Source organism: Schistocerca americana, chromosome 2 (assembly GCF_021461395.2).
Source record: "Schistocerca americana isolate TAMUIC-IGC-003095 chromosome 2, iqSchAmer2.1, whole genome shotgun sequence".
Classification (NCBI taxonomy): domain Eukaryota; kingdom Metazoa; phylum Arthropoda; class Insecta; order Orthoptera; family Acrididae; genus Schistocerca; species Schistocerca americana.
In genome coordinates, this window is record NC_060120.1 from 1038606504 (window position 1) to 1038627829 (window position 21326).

At 37.6% G+C, this 21326-nt stretch overlaps 1 protein-coding gene across 2 annotated transcripts in view; it reads left to right on the top strand.

Annotated features, from left to right (window-relative positions):
• LOC124596433 (COP1-interactive protein 1) overlaps nt 1–21326 on the top strand; it is a 398432-nt gene that overhangs the window by 340164 nt on the left and 36942 nt on the right. For both annotated transcript variants that reach the window (XM_047135568.1, XM_047135569.1), the window contains exons 28-31: nt 4731–4857; nt 5677–5791; nt 14664–14831; nt 16632–16744. In XM_047135568.1, coding sequence (XP_046991524.1) covers nt 4731–4857; nt 5677–5791; nt 14664–14831; nt 16632–16744 — 523 coding nt within the window. The remainder of the gene's footprint in view (nt 1–4730; nt 4858–5676; nt 5792–14663; nt 14832–16631; nt 16745–21326) is intronic.

Consider the following 21326-nt stretch of genomic DNA (forward strand, 5'->3'; position numbering starts at 1 on the left):
CATTCTAAATTCAGAAAAGTTCTCCAGTTTAAATACCTTGGATCACATTTCAACAGTAAAAATATCAAAACAATGGATATAAATGAAAGAATAGCCTCAGGGTCAAGATGTCTGTACTCACTAATCAGCCCACTCAAAAGTAAACCTTTGTCAGTCACCACAAAGATGAAGATATACAACACTATTATCTGCCCCATAGTACTGAACGGTTCAGAAAGCTGGACACTTACAAAGAATAAAAGAGAAAACTGAATGTTTTTTAAAGAAAAGTAATGAGAAAAATCTGGGGACCTGTGATGGAGAATGGCATACGGAGAATTCGAAAAAACAATGAAATTTATCAGTTAATGAAGCAATCCACAATCATCCAGAAATTAAAAAGTAGGAGACTGCAATGGGCTGGACATGTGGCCAGAATGGAAAACAACAGAATCACCAAGAAAGCATTTGAAGGAACTCTCCAGGCAACAAGACCATCGGGCCGACCTTGTACAAGGTGGAAAGATGACATAGAGAAGGACATCACAGCATTAGGAATTTCCACAGGGTGGAGAGAGGCTGCAGGAGATAAAAAGCAGTGGAAGCAGATCGTTGATGCAGCACGTGGTATACAGGGCCTGTGATTGCTGAGAAGAGAGAGATTAATGATGTTTCTATGAGCAACTATTGGTCATTATCCTAATAACTACTCACTACAGCTCAACCTGGCATCTTCATCTACATGACTACTCTGCAATTCACATTTAAGTGCTTGGCAGAGGGTTCATCGAACCGCAATCGTACTATCTCTCTACCATTCCACTCCCGAACAGCGCGCGGGAAAAACGAACACGTAAACCTTTCTTTCTGTTCAAGCTCTGATTTCTCTTATTTTATTTTGATAATCATTCCTATCTATGTAGATTGGGCTCAACAAAATATTTTCGCATTCGGAAGAGAAAGTTGGTGACTGAAATTTCTTAAATAGATCTCGCCGCAATGAAAAACGTCTTTGCTTTAATGACTTCCATCCCAACTCGTGTATCATATCTGTCCACTGTCTCCCCTATTACATGATAATACAAAACGAGCTGTCCTTTTTTGCACCCTTTCGATGTCCTCCGTCAATCCCACCTGGTAAGGATCTCACACCGCGCAGCAATATTCTAACAGAGGACGAACGAGTGTAGTGTTAGCTGTCTCTTTAGTGGACTTGTTGCATCTTCTAAGAGTCCTGCCAATGAAACGCAGCGTTTGGCTCGCCTTCCCCACAATATTATCTATGAGGTCTTTCCAACTGAAGTTGTTCGTGATTTTAACACCCAGGTACTTAGTTGAATTGACAGCCTTGAGAATTGTACTATTTATCGAGTAATCAAATTCCAACGGATTTCTTTTGGAACTCATGTGGATCACCTCACACTTTTCGTTATTTAGCGTCAACTGCCACCTGCCACACCATACAGCAATCTTTTCTAAATCGCTATGCAACTGATTGATACTGGTCTTCGGATGACCATACTAGATGGTAAATTACAGCATCATCTGTGAACAACCTAAGAGAACTGCTCAGATTGTCACCCAGGTCATTTATATAGATCAGGAACAGCAGAGGTCCCAGGACGCTTCCCTGGGGAACACCTGATACCACTTCAGTTTTACTCGATGATTTGCCGTCTATTACTACGAACTGTGACCTTCCTGACAGGAAATCACGAATCCAGTCACACAACTGAGATGATACCCCATAGGCCCACAGCTTGATTGGCACTGTAAAGTTCATCCACCCTGAGCCTCTATACAGTACATGAGCACATTGTCATATGTTTATAGGAAAATCATGGGTCATTCCCCTGAGCTCATCACTGTGGGGATGCTCACTCAGTTTCTCAGTTGGAATGAGGGGAGAACATGATATGCATGGGACATAGTTGCATGTTTACGGGCCTCGAGTCAGTTTTCTAAATAGATTGGAGTTAGGTCAATAGGTATAGCAGCTTATTCTTGGTCAAGAAGTCACCAGCAGGTGTCCTTAATGAGTCCTCTGAAAAGTGTAAAACTTTGTTTTATATGATAAGTTATATGGAGCAGTTGGCATGTAAATTGAAGAACATTGTACAGTAGGGACCAACTGCATGAGGCAGTGAATTGTTAAGACACTGACTTCATATTCAGGAGGATGGAGTTGTTCTTTTCGACCATTCTATTTTAGGTTTCCTGTGGTTATCCTAAATCATTTTCAGAAAAATGCTGGAATGGTTTCATAATCACAGGCAAGTCGACCACCCATCCTGCCTTCATAAAAGCATAATTGTATGTTCTGTGTGTTGTGTATTTTGAGCTATTTACTTTCATTTTACTATGATGACCAACCCTATATCATTGTGAATTGATCCCTGGATGAATAAATAAATAATATTAAATAAATAAATATGTCTCTGCATTGCTGTGAGCACCCTCTGTGGTGAAAGCTGGCCTCATTGATACCAGATTGATTATCTTCACACAGTAAAAATGCAGAATGATGCTGGCTGTGCAGAGAATGACATCTTTTTTTTTAATGTCTGGATTCCATGTTGTGTTTAAGTGGAAGCTGTCATTCTGATTGATAAGGGCCTCAGGCAGTTGTATTTCCAATGACAGTGGGGTTCCAAGATTTTAAGTATGGACCACATTTTTTTGTTTCATTATATTTCATCAAATGATCAGTAGGAATACAGTGCTGGCTTGGAAAAAGTGAGTATGCTGCTGCTGTTCAGTGATACACTCCTGAGCAGTGTGCATCATTTGCCCTACATATGATTTGCTGCATTAGCATGGAATCTTGTAAACACCTGCATTGTGCAGTCCTAAGTTGTCTTGCACTGATCGGCTGAAATTTTTGATGGAGTATGAAAGATCAATTTCAGTTTGTTTCCTTAGTAATCTGCTTATTTTCACTAAAATATTTTCAATATATGGCAGGTAGGTTGTCATCTTGAAGGCCTTATCATCTTTCTTGTACTGTCATTTATATGTCTGTAATGCTGTTTGTATCTACTGAGATTAATATATATTTTCCAGGAAAACAATTTGGAGGTGTTCCAGTTTGCTTGCAAGTTATTGCCACCTGAGATAATATGGACTCCGTAAATCAAAGTCTTTAGAATGCCCTTTGTTTGAGCTGGATGGTAGCAATTAGTGGCACAGAAATACAAGTCTGTATGAGTGGGCTTTCAACATACACTTGGACATTCAGACTCGCGCCAAAATATTGTGGCAGCAAGTTACAGACATCCGTCAATTCCACCGAAATTTCATGGAAGGAGCTATATGCCAAGAACATTTTAAATTTAAAATAGAATGTTATTTTGATGTATATAAAACAATTCTACCTAATCAAGAGATTACAAAACTAAATTGAATTTTGTCTAGGGAAAGTATTATGAGAGTTATTGATGTTTTAATTAATTTAAAGTATTTAAAATATCATCTTTCAAGTAAAAGTAGTTATCAGAATCGGAATACTTTCATCTCATGATTTATGTCAAATATGACAATTGCTTGAAGAGTCACAATTAATATGAGCATTTGTTTCATGTGAGGTTTGGTGAGTTTAGTTCATGGAAGCTCTCTCACATAAAACTTATAACTTAACTGTGATTAAGAGGTGGTCCTGTCATCCAATAAATGTTTGTAGTGTTAGGCGCAGTTTCTAAAAAGGAAACCAAATGCAAAAAATTAGATTTACATAATGAGAATGGTATGGTAAATATAAATAAAATGACTAGTACAACAGAGATGTAGGATTTGAAGCAATGTTAAACTATAACCAAATGAGTCTGTTATGTTACACGAGAAGCAACTTTATTACATAATTTTTTAGGTTGCACATTACAAAGGAGTTTTCATCTGAAGTAATCAATTATATTTAATTGAGAACTTGCAATTGATATTAGACTGACAAAACATGCAGATAATTCAATAGAAATATATCACAGTTCTTCCTTTGTGGTGATTGCATTCAGCAGATTTGCACAAGTCAAGTTACTAACAGTGTCTTGCTGAATCTTCTCTGCCTTGGCTTTAGGTAGGTGATGCAACAAAGCTAATTTGGGAAGATCTTCTTTAGGAACATATTTAGGTGCTAGGGAAAAATTCATCCCCTTGGACAGGATTTCTGTGTCAGTATCACTATCAGTATAGCTATAAAGGCTAACCTCCATTCAATGCCTATCTGGTTTTAGTTCTTTCTCAGTTGCCTTCTGCTTTAGAGTGTCAAACTTCTTTTTCTTCTGTTCGTTAAAGACTGTTTCACATGACCTGCTGGCTCGTTGGTAGGGCAAGCAATTAATCTGCTGGAGCAAAAGGGTTCAATTATATTCCCAGTCAACTGACTCTACTAGCAGGATCAAATTACATGATATATGTTCTGTATATGGCACTGGCCTAGTAGTAAATACATCACACTGATGAAGATCACTTACAACAGTGACTGGAATATTGGTTTTTATAAACAAAATGGCAGACAGTCACATGCCCACAAATGTTTTATTGAAGGTGTCAACAGCAGCAGATGCCTATTTGCACACATATCTGAGATCTGATTGCAGTGGCTTTCTTTTTCTGCCATATGTCTGTTCATCAGGGAAACCCTCTAACAAGTTTTGTAATGTGCTCATTTTTCCATCATTATGGAAACATTGATACTATGAATGATCAAAGTAAATATGTAGCAACATTCACACTAATTATTTCCCATTGTTTTCTAGAACTTGAAGAGGAATTAGCAAATGAAAAACAGGAGTATGAAGATCTCACTACAAAATATGAAATGCTTGAAGAAGAACACGTTGTCACAAAAGCCCAGCTCGTCATGGAAAAAGAGACACTGCAGGGGTAAGTTGGAAAAAAAATGATGATTTTTTTTTTATTGGTAAACATGAGAAGTCTTCAGAAATTAGAAGGAACCATAAGTTAACACACAATTGTCCTTAAAGCATCTATTAATGATTCTGTCAACAGTTTCAGTATTTATTAGGCGACTAGTTTCGAGCCGTTACAGGTTCATTTTCAAGTCTGGCTTACTAAGTCTGTGCTCACAGTACCTGATCTGAATAATAAACACTGAGTGGCAACACATGCTCTATAATGTGTGTGCAGGATGAATGCCACAATCCACATGCCTGTTACCAAGTCAAAATCCATGTCAGTGCAGCCTCAGTAGGCTAGGTTTGAAAATGAACCTGCAAGGGATCAAAACTGGTCACCTAATAAATACTGCAACTGTTGACAGGACCAGAAATAAATGCTTTACAGAATTTAAGTAAAGTTGCTGTTGTCTGTCAAGCAAATGATGAGACTGAACAAAGTACAATAGTAGTTGTATAGATTGATTATACTTGATTAAAATAACTTTGTAACTGATATTTCAGTCAAGTTGTATGAGCTATAGTTGGTAGCCAATCAAAGTGCTTTCTTGAGCACCTTATGCTTGCTGAATTGTATTGTTTGTTGGTACATGCTGAGCTTTGTAAAGTGTAGCTAGCTGCAAGCTGACAACACTTGTACCACCCCCACAAACCCTGCTGCCTCTCTCGCTCACTGCAATCGGTCAATACCAAAATTATTCAAGCTATAGTTTGAAATCTTTTATAATTGGTTGCCATTATTTTGATAGTGTTTGTTTTCTTATATGACAGTTTCATTGTGTTTCAGTCAACTCCTGTCCCTAAAGAGGGAATTGGCTAGTGCAGAGTCAGAACTTCGTACTCTGAGAGAGACATACAACTCTAAGCAAGATGCTTGGATTAAAGAAAAACTGGACCAACAGGTATGTCTTGTGTATGATAGTTTTAAATCTGAGAATTTCTGTGTAATTTTATGCACATCAGTTATGTGTTATACTGATGTATCTCCTCTGAAAATTTATGGTTCTAAGCCAGTTACAAGTCAACACAGAAAACAAAAATGTGTAACCTTGAACACACATAAACAAAACTGGAAAGAATAGCTGTCCCATATAGAGAAGATGATGTTAATGCTAACATATTGTAGTGTAGAGGTAGAAGAGCAGTGGAAGGGTTAGAAATATGTGAAGGAGGAGAGGTCCATCAAATGTGGAGTTGGGGGTGAGTGGGAGGGGGGGGGGGGGGGGGGGGGGTAGCCAGATTAGATTTCCTTAAGGAGCTAGTATGGTGGATGGTAGATTGGGGCACACATAGTGACCTTGTCTGGTTCAGCTATTGAATTTGACTAAATTGTATTGAGATCATGCTCTGAAACTAGGTGATAAGCTTTTCCTTGGCCTGTCTTTCATGGTGGTTATGTATAAGAGTGAATAGTGATCTGGTGGTCTTGTAAACATAGAGAGTCATGAAGGAACTAGTTTTAAACTTCCAACTGCTAGTTTTTTCATCTGTTTTCCTGTTTTGTTATAGATGCTCCAATTTTAGCACCACACAGCTTTAAAATGTTCTATAATGAAAATAAAACTGCTTTTAGATACAGTTTTCAATCTCAGAATAGCTTGCATGACTCAGTTCACAGTTTTATTTCTACCCATATCTCATTCCTTCCCTTAGGTAGCAGAAAATGTAAGTTGGTGTCAATTGAGTCTATTGTTCATCTCATTTCTCATGTACACATTACTACACAAGTGAATTTTGTTTCTTTAAGGGCTTTTCTTTGGAAATGAAAGATACTTCTAATTTTTTTTTCAGTTTCTGATGGAAATACTAACATACATCTCACCTTGCCTCCACTCTTACAAAGTGAAACTTTTCTCTAAGTTTGTGACATCAGCAGTTGTATAATAGATTACAAGTGGACTGCAAAATACTCTGGGATGTTAAACTAATGGACACTGAACAAATAACAATAATATCAAGTTGTTAGCTATGCCGATAATATGTCTGAGTTAAATGTTACCAAGCTAATTTTTATTTTATATTTGTGTTCAATTGAGAAAGTTTGTGATACAGGCATGTTTTTGGACATACGAAGAAGATTTCATGGAATGGAAAGGTGAAGTTTGTGATGTAAGCCTATGACTGAACTATCAGCCTGACTGCAGGTAGAGCACAGTCTTTCTATTTTTTTGCAGCACTAGGAGAGGGAAGGATGGCGTGCCTCTCATCCTCACCAACATTTACTGCCCCCCCCCCCCCCCCCCCCCAGGGAAGATTCCTGATACTCATTTTCACAGAAGGCTGGGTGGACCTGAGGCAGTCCCAGAGGGACTGGTACAAGAAAAATTCCCACCCTTATCTGAGATTGAGCTGAACCTCTGATTCTGCAGTCTAGTGCTCCACCGATTAGATCACCATGGCCACTTCATGGAATGCTGTAAAAAAAATTATAGATATTGATTACATGTTATTAGATCAAATGTAGTGTCAGCCAAAGACTTGTAAAATGTTGAGAGAAGCCTGTGGCAAATAGAGGCTTTAGGTCAAATCATGATTTGTGCATAGATCATGCAACTGGGAGCAGGCTGTGCATGAAAGGCTGGTATCTAGATTCTGGTTCCAGTCTGTCACACATAAAGTGTCAAGCTACAGGTCTATGTCTATTATACCAGTGATGGAGTCCATAATGAAAGATCAGCTGTTAAGTTATTTTGAAGGAAATAACCTCTCTATGATCCACAACATGGTTTTCAGAAGGGGAAGTCAACTACAACAATAGTACTTAGTTACAAATATAAGTCTGGACTCTGAAGACTAGAAATCTATAGCATTGGCACTCTGTGACTTTAGTAAGGCATTTGATTGTATCCTGTACCAGACCCGCTCAGCAAGCTAGAATAATATGGTATTGGGGGAGCTGTTCTACAAACTCTCCAATTTTACCTAAATAACAGATGACAGATTGTATCAGTGCAAGGAGCAGACACAGGTGAAATGATGTTAAAATGTGGTGTGCCACAGGGATCCATAATAGGGCACCTGTCATTCTTAATTTTCATTACTGACATAGGCTCCAGTGGGCATACCCAACGCTAAAACTTTGTTCTCAAAAGAGAAGAATGTATTTCAGGTTGTTCAACAAACAGAAGTCTTATTTAGTGAGGCCAAGGCCTGGTTCACCACAAACAAGATGAAAATAAATGGAAACAAAACACAGAGGATGATATGCAGCCTAAGTGATACTGGAGTGCTGGGTGACCCAGCAGCCTTTAAACTTCTGGGCTTTTTCATTGATACCAAGTTAACCTGGCATAGCAGCAGCACCTACTAACAGTATACTATGCAGCTATGAGGCTGTACTGTGGGACCATTCTGTATACTGCAAGAATATACTTTTATTGCAAAAAAGCAATAAGGATCATTACCTCAAGGAAAAAAAAAAAAAAAAAAAAAAAAAAAAAAAAAAAAAAAAAAAAAAAAAAAATACAACTGACAATGCAAACCAATTTTTTGCAGGTTAGGAGTTCTGACTGTTTTCAGCCACAATATTTTCAGATGCCCTGTCCACAAAAAGACAAACCATGAGACCTACAGAAAGAGACATGAAGTTCATCAACACAGCACTTGCTCTAAAGACAGCATAGACTGGTCAAGATGCCTATTAACTAAGATGCAGCGCAGCTTTTCATTGGTGGCCCCAACACTATTTAATGCTCTGCCTAAGGATATTCAGTCATTGTCAGTCGAACAATTTAGAACTAGAATTTTGTGTACAGTAAAAGAGCAACCTTTGTACAGTATAGAAGAATACTTCTCTGGTGGTAGAACAATGTCTACCTAATCTGCAACTCAGTGTCAATGAAAACAGTAGCAACTCTTGTTGTAATTATATGTAAGTACCACATGACCAGTAGACTGAACAAAACTTCATGGAAGGATTTTCACAGTGGAGGGCATGATCTTGCTCTTCGTGATCCAGAGCTAAACGAATGATAGAATCTCTCACCATCACTTAACGATCTGGAGCTAAATGAATGATAGAATCTCTCACTATCTGATGGGCATATGGCTTTTTATGCACATCGGGCACAAAATGACAATGGTAACCCATGGCGTTCAGCCACTCATGCTAAATGGGATTGATGTGGTTGCTTCCTACAGCAGTAAAACTCAACCCAAGATGCAATAACATGGGTGCACTTACAGTAGTATTTTGAAAGAAGTTTACACATTTGGTCAAATATTAAGAAAGACAGAGCCTGCAAAGTGGGAGCTGACATAGGACTTAATACATTCTTGGCGATATCCATAAAAGAAACAAGGCATGACATAAAATAGCATCAGTAGTCCCAAAAGCTTGAAAGTGTTGTCACAGACATTTCTCGTATGTGTCCCATTCCTCAAAGGACTCATCATATGGAGAAAAGGGAGGCAGATAAACCAATTGGGCTATAGAGGGCAAAACAGTAGGTAACAGACTGAGGAAAATGCTGACTAGACAAAACATAAGCCAAAGATTGAAGCAATTCGTATTATTGAGGAAAAAAGCCTTGTTTCACAAAGTGCCTAGCATCCAGTGCACGTTGATCTATCGATATCGATTACTCATATGATTTTTAAATGCATGCCTGTTGGTTTTTGAACACATTCTAAGTTGATTTCTGAATGAATCATAAGTTGATTTTTGAATGCGTGCATAGTGTACATGATGTCTATGTCAGGGGAATCCTCATCATATCTAGATATAAACTTTCCTGCAGACAGAAGGGGATGGGGCTATACGAGCTGAGCAGAGTAAAGCTGAACAGGTGAATGCCAATCACTATCTGATTATGTGGTTGATTGGCTTTGCGAATGACCAGCATTGTTATAATTACTAGCAAAATCCATAGATTCAGACTACCAGAGTGGAAATAAATGACTAATAGGAATAACAGGTAAGAAAGATGACGTATTATCTCCTCGTTGTATCCAAGAAAATGAAATTTTGACAGAAAATTTTTGGTCAGATCGCTACACTAGTAAGGGCCAGTTGCACAGTTTCCGGTTAGCAGTCACTGAAGTTGTATTCTGGAAGTAGCATGGAAGACGCGTTGTACGAACATGTAAAAACGCCTAACCGGAGAATAATCGCGCGATAACTAAACCAGTGATTCTGGCAGGGTTAGTGAAGTTAACTGCCGAATAAGTTTTGACAATGGCAGGAATAGTTCCAGTATTAGTGATGACAAGATTGTTTGTTAGAATGAGGAAGGAGAAGAAACAAGGACATCACACAAATTATGGAAGAATATGACAATTCCAAATTGATATAAAAATTTCGTACTACTACGTTTCGATCTCATGCATGAGAAACTGGAGTGTATGAATGAAATATGAAACTAACATAAAACTTTTTGCTTGTAGTAGGCCTAATAGCCATTTGATATTCTTACTTCGTGAATTATATCCTGTTGTGTTATAAAAATGGCCATTTGTGCCAAAACAGCCTTGTTTATTGGATGTGTGTTACAAAAGCTGCAATATTAGAAAGCCTATTTTGTTTTATCTAGCACACAGTGACAAAATAGGTGTAATCAGTTTGAGAAACCACACCAGTCTTGGGTACTATTTGTATTAACAGCTTTTGCGGTATTAGACAGTGACATTTTGATTTTTCATATAACAAAACATTTGACGAACTTTGTTGAGGTAATAGATTCTTTCACAGAAAGGAAAGCATGTCATGTAAAGCTGTAGCAAGATTAGAGAGAAAAAATGCTAGGAGCTAAGGATTGAAGAAAAGTGTACTGTCTTTCTTCCCTCTTGTCTTTACTGGTTTTATGTATCCTATATTTAGTTTTATGTCAAGCAAAAGAGAAAGTTATTGCCTAATAGTCAATAAAGAGCACAAATTTTCTGAGCTCTTGTTCTCCCGATTACAAATAATCTCATCAACCAATCGCTAGGTTTTTTTTTGTTTTTTTTTTTTTTAAAAAAAAAAAAAAAAAAAAAAAAAAAAACGAGGTGCAGGATGTCAAACCGGCCAACTGGGAGCAGGAGAGGCACCATAGGACATTTTAATTTCCACTGTCCTGAATGTAGTTTAATGTCATCCATTGCAAAATATACGCGTTTCAATTCCACAGAGTGAAATTCAGTGACGTGCGATAGAAGAATGCTGTGTGAAGAGGTGTGGCACTGCACTCTGGCACACTTAAGACCAAATAACATGCCTTATATTTCCTCAAGCACATATGTTTTATGTATCAGACTCTTCAGAAAGATGTGCACTACAAATGAACATATTTTTTAAATACTATTTTTTTTTTTTTAATTTTTGACATCCTATCTCTAACACTCAATGGAGGAGGGCAGAGGGGTGCCACTATCTATTATTGCTCAGGTGCGGAAATATTGTAGATCTGGAGCTGATGTGCAGAGCAGTCTGAGTTATAGTAGGGAAGTGTGTAGTCTCCATGTGTCCGTGTTTACATTTAGTGATTTTGCTGTTTCCTCTTCGTTTACTGCTGTCTCGTCAAATGAAAACAAAGCGGATTTCTGTGGCCAGGAGCTATCGAGTGAATTAAAATAATTCACATAAGTATGGAATAATATATTATTAGTTTCAGATTTTACTTTATTTCCACCTTTCTGGCAGTCAAGCATTAATTGACTTGCAGAACAATGAAGTTATTTTTGTCGGTTTGCTAAAGAAATTTGGCTTTTATTAATCTTTCCCACTGAGGCAGTCACTGTATTTGAAACAAAGTGTTTAATTCCACACTATTGGCTAATTTCAACTGCTTGCTGCATTTCAAGTGCACGTTTTCATCTTCTAGCACATATGACATTATGCCATAATAAAAAACCAAACATGAGACAATACAGTACTGGTACTCCAAGAAAATTTGCATCCCAAAAACTACACTGAAAAGCTTAATATCAGGTCGAGGCCTACTTCATTGGGAATCTGGACATATGAATGTGCACTTTAAGTATGCAACTTAAATGTGCACATTTTAGTATGGTTCACAAAATTCCGATGCTTTTGGAGTATCATCTGATGTCTTGTTTCTTTTATGACAAAATGTAAGATCTTTTAATGTTTTACACATATGAACACAGGGGCTTCCTGCGTCATCGTAGCTGCGCAAGCGTGGTGGCACCTGTTATCTGGCGCTCTCTGGCAACTACTGCAATGAACCTGTTTCTAACATGTCGCAGGAAAATATTGCAAATGGTGGTTTGAAAAGCATTACTTTAAAAGTAAATTTCCTTTTATGCAAGTTGGACTACGTGCAAAATGTATGATGAATTTCTTAAATCACAGAGCATTTGACTCTCATTTAAAAATCAGCTCTTTGGTGACGAGGCATTTAGAGAAATTTCAAGCCCAGAAGATCAGACATCTTTGTCGCTATTATGAGCAAATTGATGTAGTACTACAGGATGCCCTCTTTCCTCCCTGGTAACTAATTTATTTGTGGAAAATCTCGAGGACAAGTCACTGGACTCAGCTAAAAATTTTGCTGGCACATTTGTGTGATATATCCTAAAGTGTAACACGCACAAAAAAAGATCAACATTATATATGAAAGCTTAGCTTCTCTTGGAGTGTGTGAAAGGTTTGCTTATCTAGTAGCAACACTACTTATATTAATTTAAAACATTAACTTTTCCTGTTTGTGTATTCGCGTTACTTAGCAGTGATGTTGCTATTGGCCGAGTACGTCACAAGTCTTATGGTCTGAATATCTGCTGTCATCGGCTGGCAAGATCGCGTGACTGGGTTACAAAAGCGCATCGCAATCTCTATTTCAATGGTTCGGGAAATATCATGAGGTGTTTGGTGGAATGCGAATACGAAAATATGCAGCGTACATGTTGCTGCCCATCAAAGACCTTTCCAAAATATGTTTTTTTTTCCTTGCATCTCATTTTCTAAAGTGCCAGGAAATTCTACGCCCATGTATAAAAAGATAATCATTCATAAAAACATAACCATTCAAGGGATTGATTAGTTTTACAATTCTGAGGGATAATTTACTGTCATTTAACATGGAAAAAGTGTGTTTTCATCTGGGAGAAACTGTATTTTTAACCAGGAAATCTGGAAATTTTTTTCCTTGTCCATGTGTACTCCCTGTTATTGTGAAGTATATTGTAATCTAGTTATTAACTTTATGTTTTATAGTACTCACTGTACTACATAGTTTAAATTCCAGTATTTTATTCATTTTATTGTAATAATGGAATGTAGTCAAAATAAGTCGGGTGATGCTGAGGGAATTAGATTAGGAAATGAGTCACTAAAAGTAGTAAAGGAGTTTTGCTATTTGGGGAGAGAAATAACTGATGATGGTCGAAGTAGAGAGGATATAAAATGTAGACTGGCAATGACAAGGAAAGCGTTTCTGAGGAAGAGAAATTTGTTAACATCGAGTATAGATTTAAGTGTCAGGAAGTCGTTTCTGAAAGTATTTGTATGGAGTGTAACCATGTATGGAAGTGAAACATGGACAATAATAGTTTGGACAAGAAGAGAATAGAAGCTTTCGAAATGTGGTGCTACAGAAGAATGTTGAAGATTAGGTGGGTAGATCACATAACTAATGAGGAGGTATTGAATAGGATTGGGGAGAAGAGAAGTTTGTGGCACAACTTGACTAGAAGAAGGGATCGGTTGGTAGGACATGTCCTGAGGCATCAAGCGATCACAAATTTAGCAATGGAGGGCAGTGTGGAGGGTAAAAATCGTAGAGGGAGACCAAGAGATGAATACACTAAACAGATTCAGAAGGATGTAGGTTGCAGTAGGTACTGGGAGATGAAGGAGCTTGCACAGGATAGATTAGCATGGAGAGCTGCATCAAACCAGTCTCAGGACTGAAGACCACAACAACAAACATTGTAGTAAACTCTGATGCTGTCTGCCCAGCCATGGCTGGTGAATGACATAGAACTGGTAAAATAAGGTAATAACCTGTGTTTCATAACTAACCCACTGAATACTCTGAAAAGATAGAAGAATCTGAGTACAGTTTTATGGAAGTTTCTAAAAATTTCAGTGTTTTCTCCAGAATATTTATAGGAGAATCTGACAACATCAATGAACACTGTAATAATATTTTGTTGCAAGTGGCTTTTCAAATGTGGTAATTTTCCTTCTTCTCTAGATCTTATATGTCACCTGAAAAGTAGACAACAACATATGTCATTCAGATTTGGAGTTGCAGTTGGATAGGAAACTGCGCTGCCACAACCAGTCCTCCAATTAGGAAATGGCCTGACTTCTTTTCAATACTGCAACTACTTAGCATACACTTTTGCCTCCATGAACATGTAGTTTCACTTCATTTAAATTCATATATGAAATACAGTTAACATCCTACCAAATGTAGGTACCGTGTTGCATTGTGACTCAGTGGTAAGCAGTAGAATTCATCAGAAGCAGTTTATTTTGCCACATAAAATTTTAGTTGTTTGCCATGTGTGAGAATAACCAGAATCAATCTTTCACTTCCCTATTGTTGTGGTTATTCTCCAACACAGTAATACCATGTTCAGACTGGTGCTCAATTCTATATCTTTCCTTTTTGTTGATAGTGCTATCTGAGCTACCAAGGCATAACTGGTGTCATGCATTGCAGCTGTCATCTGTCAGTATCCTTTTCATACTTTCCAGTGTCCTTGGGCTCTCCTGCATTCCTTGCTAACCAAATGCTTCTAGCAGATATGCTAATTAAAGTAAAAGTATGATAAGCTTTATATGAGAAAGTACAGTAAAAATAAAAATCTGATATCTTTTCACAGGAGAAACTAAAGGAACTGGAGGCAAAAACAGCAAGAAATGCTGATGAGGCTTGGGCACAAGAGAAAGCAAGGTTGAAAACTATTGTTGAGGAGAAGAACAAGGAAATAGAAAGTGTGAAGAAAGAAAAGCGTGTTTTCAGTGATCAGGCTGATCATTTCCGCAAAGAGGTAAATATCTCATAATAAGGATAGTAGAAAAATGATATTTTTGATGCTAATAGTAATGTATACTGTAGTAACATAAGACACAAACAACAGTATGGCTGCAATAAACCAAAGTTTATTCTTCTTTGACATACAAGTGAACAATAGTTGAGAACATAGACACAAACATTGATACAATCCAGATACTGGTACAGGCAGTTACTGACAATAAGAGAGTGAGTGCCTGCTGCACATAACTTATAAAGAGGAGAGCTCCATTAGAAGTCATGGTGAATGCTGTGCCCTGTGCACAAGTCATGTGCCCCACTGCAGGCGGCCTCTAGTGGCTGGCCCATGTAGATCCATCGGCAAAATGTTTGAAGTGTAGCATGGCCTGGTGCTATGATATGTATCCAAGTACTTTGTACAGGGTTATAATGTACCGCAATTGACATGCAAAATTGGATTATTCAGTATCCCACTGCCAGCAAGGTGAATTAAGATAGGGAATTTGGAGCATAGATAGTTATACAGTGCTAATAAAAGTGGCCATACATAAATCATATTCTTTTGATCCCAGCGTGAACAAGAACTTTCAGTTATTTGAAATAATTTAATTAATTTAATTTAATTTTATCAAATGTGTGATGCATAGCATTGCTATTTTATACCTAATGTCTCTTATAAGAGTTGCCAAGCACATTTTCTCTGATGTTCTGACTATTACATCCAGTTCTGTTTTTCCAACATGTAGGTGGAATCAGTCCTAAGAAATACTGCTCATCATGCATTTTGGGCCATTAAGTGGTGATGAAGTAAAAGGAAATTATCATCATAGCTGTTCTTGATAAGAAGGAATATTACTAGGGTATCATATTCACCCAGGACAGCTGCTTCTTCTTTGTATCATTCTAGATTATGGAAAAGATATTTCTATCTGTCAATTCTAATTCCTGACCTTCAGACTTGTCTTTGATTTTTTTATTCCTTTTAACTACACAGTGTATAAAAGTTACATTTTCGAAAAACAAAATCCTGAATTAACATATTTGAAAGCTAAGCTAGAGCCTAGTTCAGCTGTCCAAACTGTAAACAGTTGTTAGTTATTTTTTTCCATAGTTACATATTTTGGATAAGAATGTTAATGCAGTTATTATTTTCAACAAGATGCATGGTATTCCCATCTCCTGTATTGTCTTACCACATTATTTTATGCAGTAGACAAAGCAGCGGTAATTCAGAGAGCTGCTATGCTATAGAATCATAGAGCTTTTTAACTTTGTTCTCATACAAGCATACATGCTATTAATGGATATCATTCTCCAAGTTTATACTTTCTCCAAGAGACTTGAAAGGGAGCTCACTTGGAATTTTTCTCACCATGTTAGCCAGTAGCCTGGTTTGCATTCCTGACAAACAGATTTTTTGTAAGAATATCTCACTTTTCAGTGATAAATTGTTACTTGACTCAAGGAGAGGTTTATGCCGCTAAATCAGCAACTTCACAGAACACAATTATGATATGTAGTTATTACAGATCACTAGCAAAGATACACAAAATTAAGAAATCACTATCAGTAAACTTAGAATTATTTGTTTCTCTAACAGTTGACATGTGCTGCCAGCATAATGTTTGCTGGAAACATCAAAACTGTAAGTTCATACACATGCCATAATAAAGAGTGTTTCAGCATGATTTCCAGATGTCTGTCTGAGGTGAAATAGAATAAGAAGATGATGGATTTATTATACTTAAATTCAAAATGACATAAACAGATTTAATTATCATTTGAAAAAATAACATTTGGACCTCTACTTCTTCAGAATGAAGAACTTCGACGAAAACTGGATGACTTTGAGAAAGTGGCCAAGGTACAACGAAATATATCTGGAGAAACAACAGTAATGGAAAAAGAGATTCGTGAAATGAAAAATAAGTAAGTATACTCAGCTTTATCATGGTTTGAATTCAGTTGTACGTAAAGGATTTTTGCCATAACATATTAAATTGTGATACCAATGTATCATAAATATTGATTTTAGTAACTGAACTACTCCTCCCATTAGAGCTGTGGGGCATTGTTTTGAAACTAGGGATTGCTTTGACTATGAGTAACAGCTCAATTTAAGGATACATTACTGAAGTCGGTGACATACACACACAAAACTCAAAAGTGTATAAGTGACCCCTTTGGAACCTGTGACCATGTGTGTAAAATGAGTTGTCATGTAGATGACTTGTTGGATTCTCTCTCATCCTGTCTTGCTGTCTTATCTTGATTTTTCTACAGTGATCGATAGTCCTGATTCTTCCAGTCATTTCCTTTCCTTTACTGCAGAAACAGTCTCTTCTTCCCAGAAAATAGAGTTTCTATCAACATTTGTATGCATCAGTGAGTTTGTGGCCACAAGGCAAATAACTGTTTTTCTCTGTCTGTTTTTGTTTGAAAATGATGTAATCTGTCAGTGATCTTATACCTGTGGCACCCCGTGGACATTCAGTAGTATACTCTTTTTCCTTAGAAAGATTGTCATTATTTTTAAATGATCAAAAATTGCAAATTGATCAAGTTCTATTCCATTTTGATTCCTAGATGTCACACCATAGCACATATAGGTAGCATATCCAGCACTAAAGCATTAGTCACTCTAGCTTTGAGACCTATAATGTAAATAGAAACAGAAGCTGCATGTGAGATTGGTTCAGCAAGCATCAGTACCAAGGTTTAGCATAAACTTATAGCTGGATCCTTCTGTTGAGCATCTTACTTGTTCACAGATATGACAGAAATCTTTAGAAAGAACATGAACTCTATACACATATTCCCCAATCACTTTGTCATAATTGGAGTAGACTTTAAACATCCAACAATCAGCTGGAAAAATTGGTTTCATAAGTGATTGCTATGACAATAGATTTTGCAAAACAATACTAAATTTGTTTTTGTGAAAACTGCACGGAACAAATAATTATGAAGGCCTCAGGTTAGTGTCTAGATGATCATGGATGACATAGGAACCAAACCTGAAGGCAGCAAACCATATTTAGAACTGTTGAACACCGTTTTAAGATGTTCATTTACAAAGGGAGATACAGAAGCTCTGCCTCAGTCTAATTCTTGTGCCCCAACAAAGATGAGTGATGTAGGTATTAGTGTCAATGGTTGTGAAAAAAGTGAAATCATTAAAATTAAAGAAAGCTTGGACTACCATTGAAATTCCAGTCAGATTGTTCACAGAACTTGCAGCTCAGTTAGTTCCCATTTCAACCATAACGTAATACAGATGCCTTGAACAAAAAACAGTGGTCAGTTGTTGGAAGAAAGTACAAGTCACACCTGTCTATAAAATGGGTAGCATAAGTAGGTCACAAAACCATCATCCCATCTCATTGATGGCTATGTGTTGCAGAATCATTTTGAGCTCAAACATAACAAGGTATATTGAAAAACATGACCTCCTGCATGGATTCCAGAAACACTGGTCATCTGAAACCTGATTCGCCCATTTATTCACATGATATTGCAAAAGTCATGGATCAAGGCAATCAAGTGGATGTAATATTTATTGAATTACAAAAAGTATTTGACTTGGTCCCACACTAATGTTTATTAACAAAATTTCACTCATGTAGAGTGGCGAACAAAATTTGAGACTGAATTGAGGGTTTCTTGGTACAGATGATGCAGTACGTTATTTTGCATGGGGAGTCACAGCAGAAGCAGGTGTGACTCCAAACATGCCTCAGGAAAGTGTATTCGGACCCTTGCTCTTCATTTTGTATATCAATGAGCTGGCAGACAATAGCAGAAATAAACTCAGGCTTTGTGCAGGTGATGCAGTTTTCATGCGTATGACATAGTTATCTGTAATGAAATTCTGTGTGAAAAATTTGCAAAAATATTCATTCAGATCTCAATAAGATTTCAATGTGGTGGAAATGAAATGAAATGATCGTATGGCATTGTTGGCTGGGAGGCCCCATGCGGGGAAGTTTGGCTGCCGTATTGGAAGGGTTACTTCACAATATGTAGAAAAGAAGTGACCTATGACTACAATACTACTGATCACAATTGGAATCAGTCAACTTGTACAAATATCTGATTGTAACAATTTGTATGGATATGGAATGGAATGAACACAAAGGCTTCACTGTAGGTAAAGTAGACGGTGGACTTCAGTTGACTGGCAGTATCCTGAGAAAATGCAGTCACTCCACAAAGGAGATTGCTTACAAAACACTTGTGTGCCCCATATTAGAATACAGCTCAAATGTATGGTATTGACAGGAGATACTGAACATAGACAAAGAAGGATAGCATAAATGGACACAGGTTTGTTTGACTCAAGGAGAACATCACAGAAATGCTGAAAAACTATAATTGACAGACACTTGAAGATAAAGATGTCAATTATCTAACAAAATCTTACTTGCAGAGTTTCAAGAACCTGCTTGAAGTGAAGAATCTAGAAATATACTTCAGCCACCTATATTTTGTTCTTGCAGAGACCAGAGGCATTTAAGGACTTATTCTTCTTGTGATCCTTATGCAATTGGTACAGGAAGAAACTGTCAACATGTGGTACAATTCTAAGTACACTCTGCCAAGCACTTTGTAGACTATGTATGTAGATGCTGATAAATCTAAAATGTATAGTGAATTTCATTATGCAAAATAAGTGGAAGTTGCTGAGTCAGTGAAGGCTTGTTTTGAAATGACCGAGGCACTGGTGGTACAGAACAGTGGACGTTTTTTGAAATGTGTCATACAGAGCTGTGTAGAACAGTGATAATAGTTGCTGATCATATTCTATATCAAGCTGATATCAGCAGGTCTCACCCCTGTGATGACAGTCTGTTGAAAGATAGTTCTTGATCGCATGAGTCTTGTAATTATCCATCAATTACCAGTCATTTTGCCTTCTTTCTTTCAGCTAGTTTGTGTGGCATGATTTGGGAGCAAACGTTCCACACATCTTTGTCAATCGTTATTAATACTGCCCTAACTGATCAAATAGTAGAGTGTGTTTGATATGCAGATGGGGCTTTTTTAGTGTGGGAAATCCTCTGTGTTCTCAATAATGAATTATATGCTGTAACTGTAGAAAGAGGTAAGCAAGCCACATTAATCACAGAAAAGCACATTTGCCCTTACAGATCAGAAAGAGAAAATCTTGATATGATATTAAATACAGTAATACAGGAGCATCCATGTTGAGGTCCCACACTTAGTCTCATATATCAATGGCGAAAATGTCCACATAGTAATAGAAACAGAAATAAGTGAATAGCAGTTAACACTTGGATTCCAGTGGGAACATTGGCTAAACTCCAATGATGGTGGCATACTTATTGCAGTAAATAACTCAGTAATATTACAAAATCTGAATGTTATAACCTACATGAAGGTGCAATGTAGTGTAATGGGTTAGAGAGACAGTGCTCCTTCCTGTGGCAGGAGGGTTAAAGCTGAAGGAAGAGGGGTCAAGGAAAAGGACTGGAGACATTTAGGGAAATAGTTAGAGTTCAGAAAAGTTACCCAGACACTCAAGTCAGGAGAGATTTACTGGATGGGAAGAGAAGGAAAGACTGATTGTTGGAGACTACAAAGGATGAGATTTGAAAACCAGAGAGCTTAAATGTGAAAGACAGGGTAATATTCAAGTCAGAGATTACTGCTAAAAGATTGTGTATGAGTTAGTAAGAGCAAAAAGCTAAGTGCATTGTATTTAAGAGAGGTGGCAGGAGGATTGCCAATAATAGGCAGGTCAGGAAATAAGCTGTAGAAAACTGAAATGGAATGAAGAAAGGAGTAGTTACTATGAAGAAATGCTGAGAAGGAAGAAATTCATGTAAATTAAGGTCAGCTGAGTGGCAAGAACCAAGGACATGTTGTAACATAGTTCCCGCTTCCGGAGTTCTGAGAAACTAATGTCTGGGGGAAAAATCCAGATGGTACATGTGGTGAAAACATCCATCAAGATCACGACTGTCGCGTTGTACAGCATGCTCTGCAACAGGATATTGTGCGTTGCGAGGATATACCCTCTGCCTATTTCCATTCCTCCTAACTGATAGCTTCATGGTGGTCATGCCGATGTAAAAGGTCGAACAGTATTTACATAACAGCTGGTATATGACGTGTCATTTCACAGGGCACTCTCCCTTTGGTAGTGTATGCTTTGCCAGTTACAGGTCTGGTATAAGTGGTGGTAGAAGAATGCATAGGGCAAGTTGTGCAGCGGGGATGGTCACAGGGGTAGGAGCCATAGGGTAGGGAGATGGGTGCAGAAGGAGCATAGGGTCTCACAAGGACATTGCGGAGATTGGGATGGCAATGAAAAAATATTCTAGGTGTGGTGGGCAAAATCTCAGACAGAATGGATCTCATTTACGGGCGTGATGTTAGAAAGTCATGGCCTTGTTGAAGTAGCTGATTTATACATTCAAGACCAGGATAACAGTGAGTGACAAGTGGTGTCCTCTGAAGTTGTTTTTTGGAGGCATCAGCAGAAATG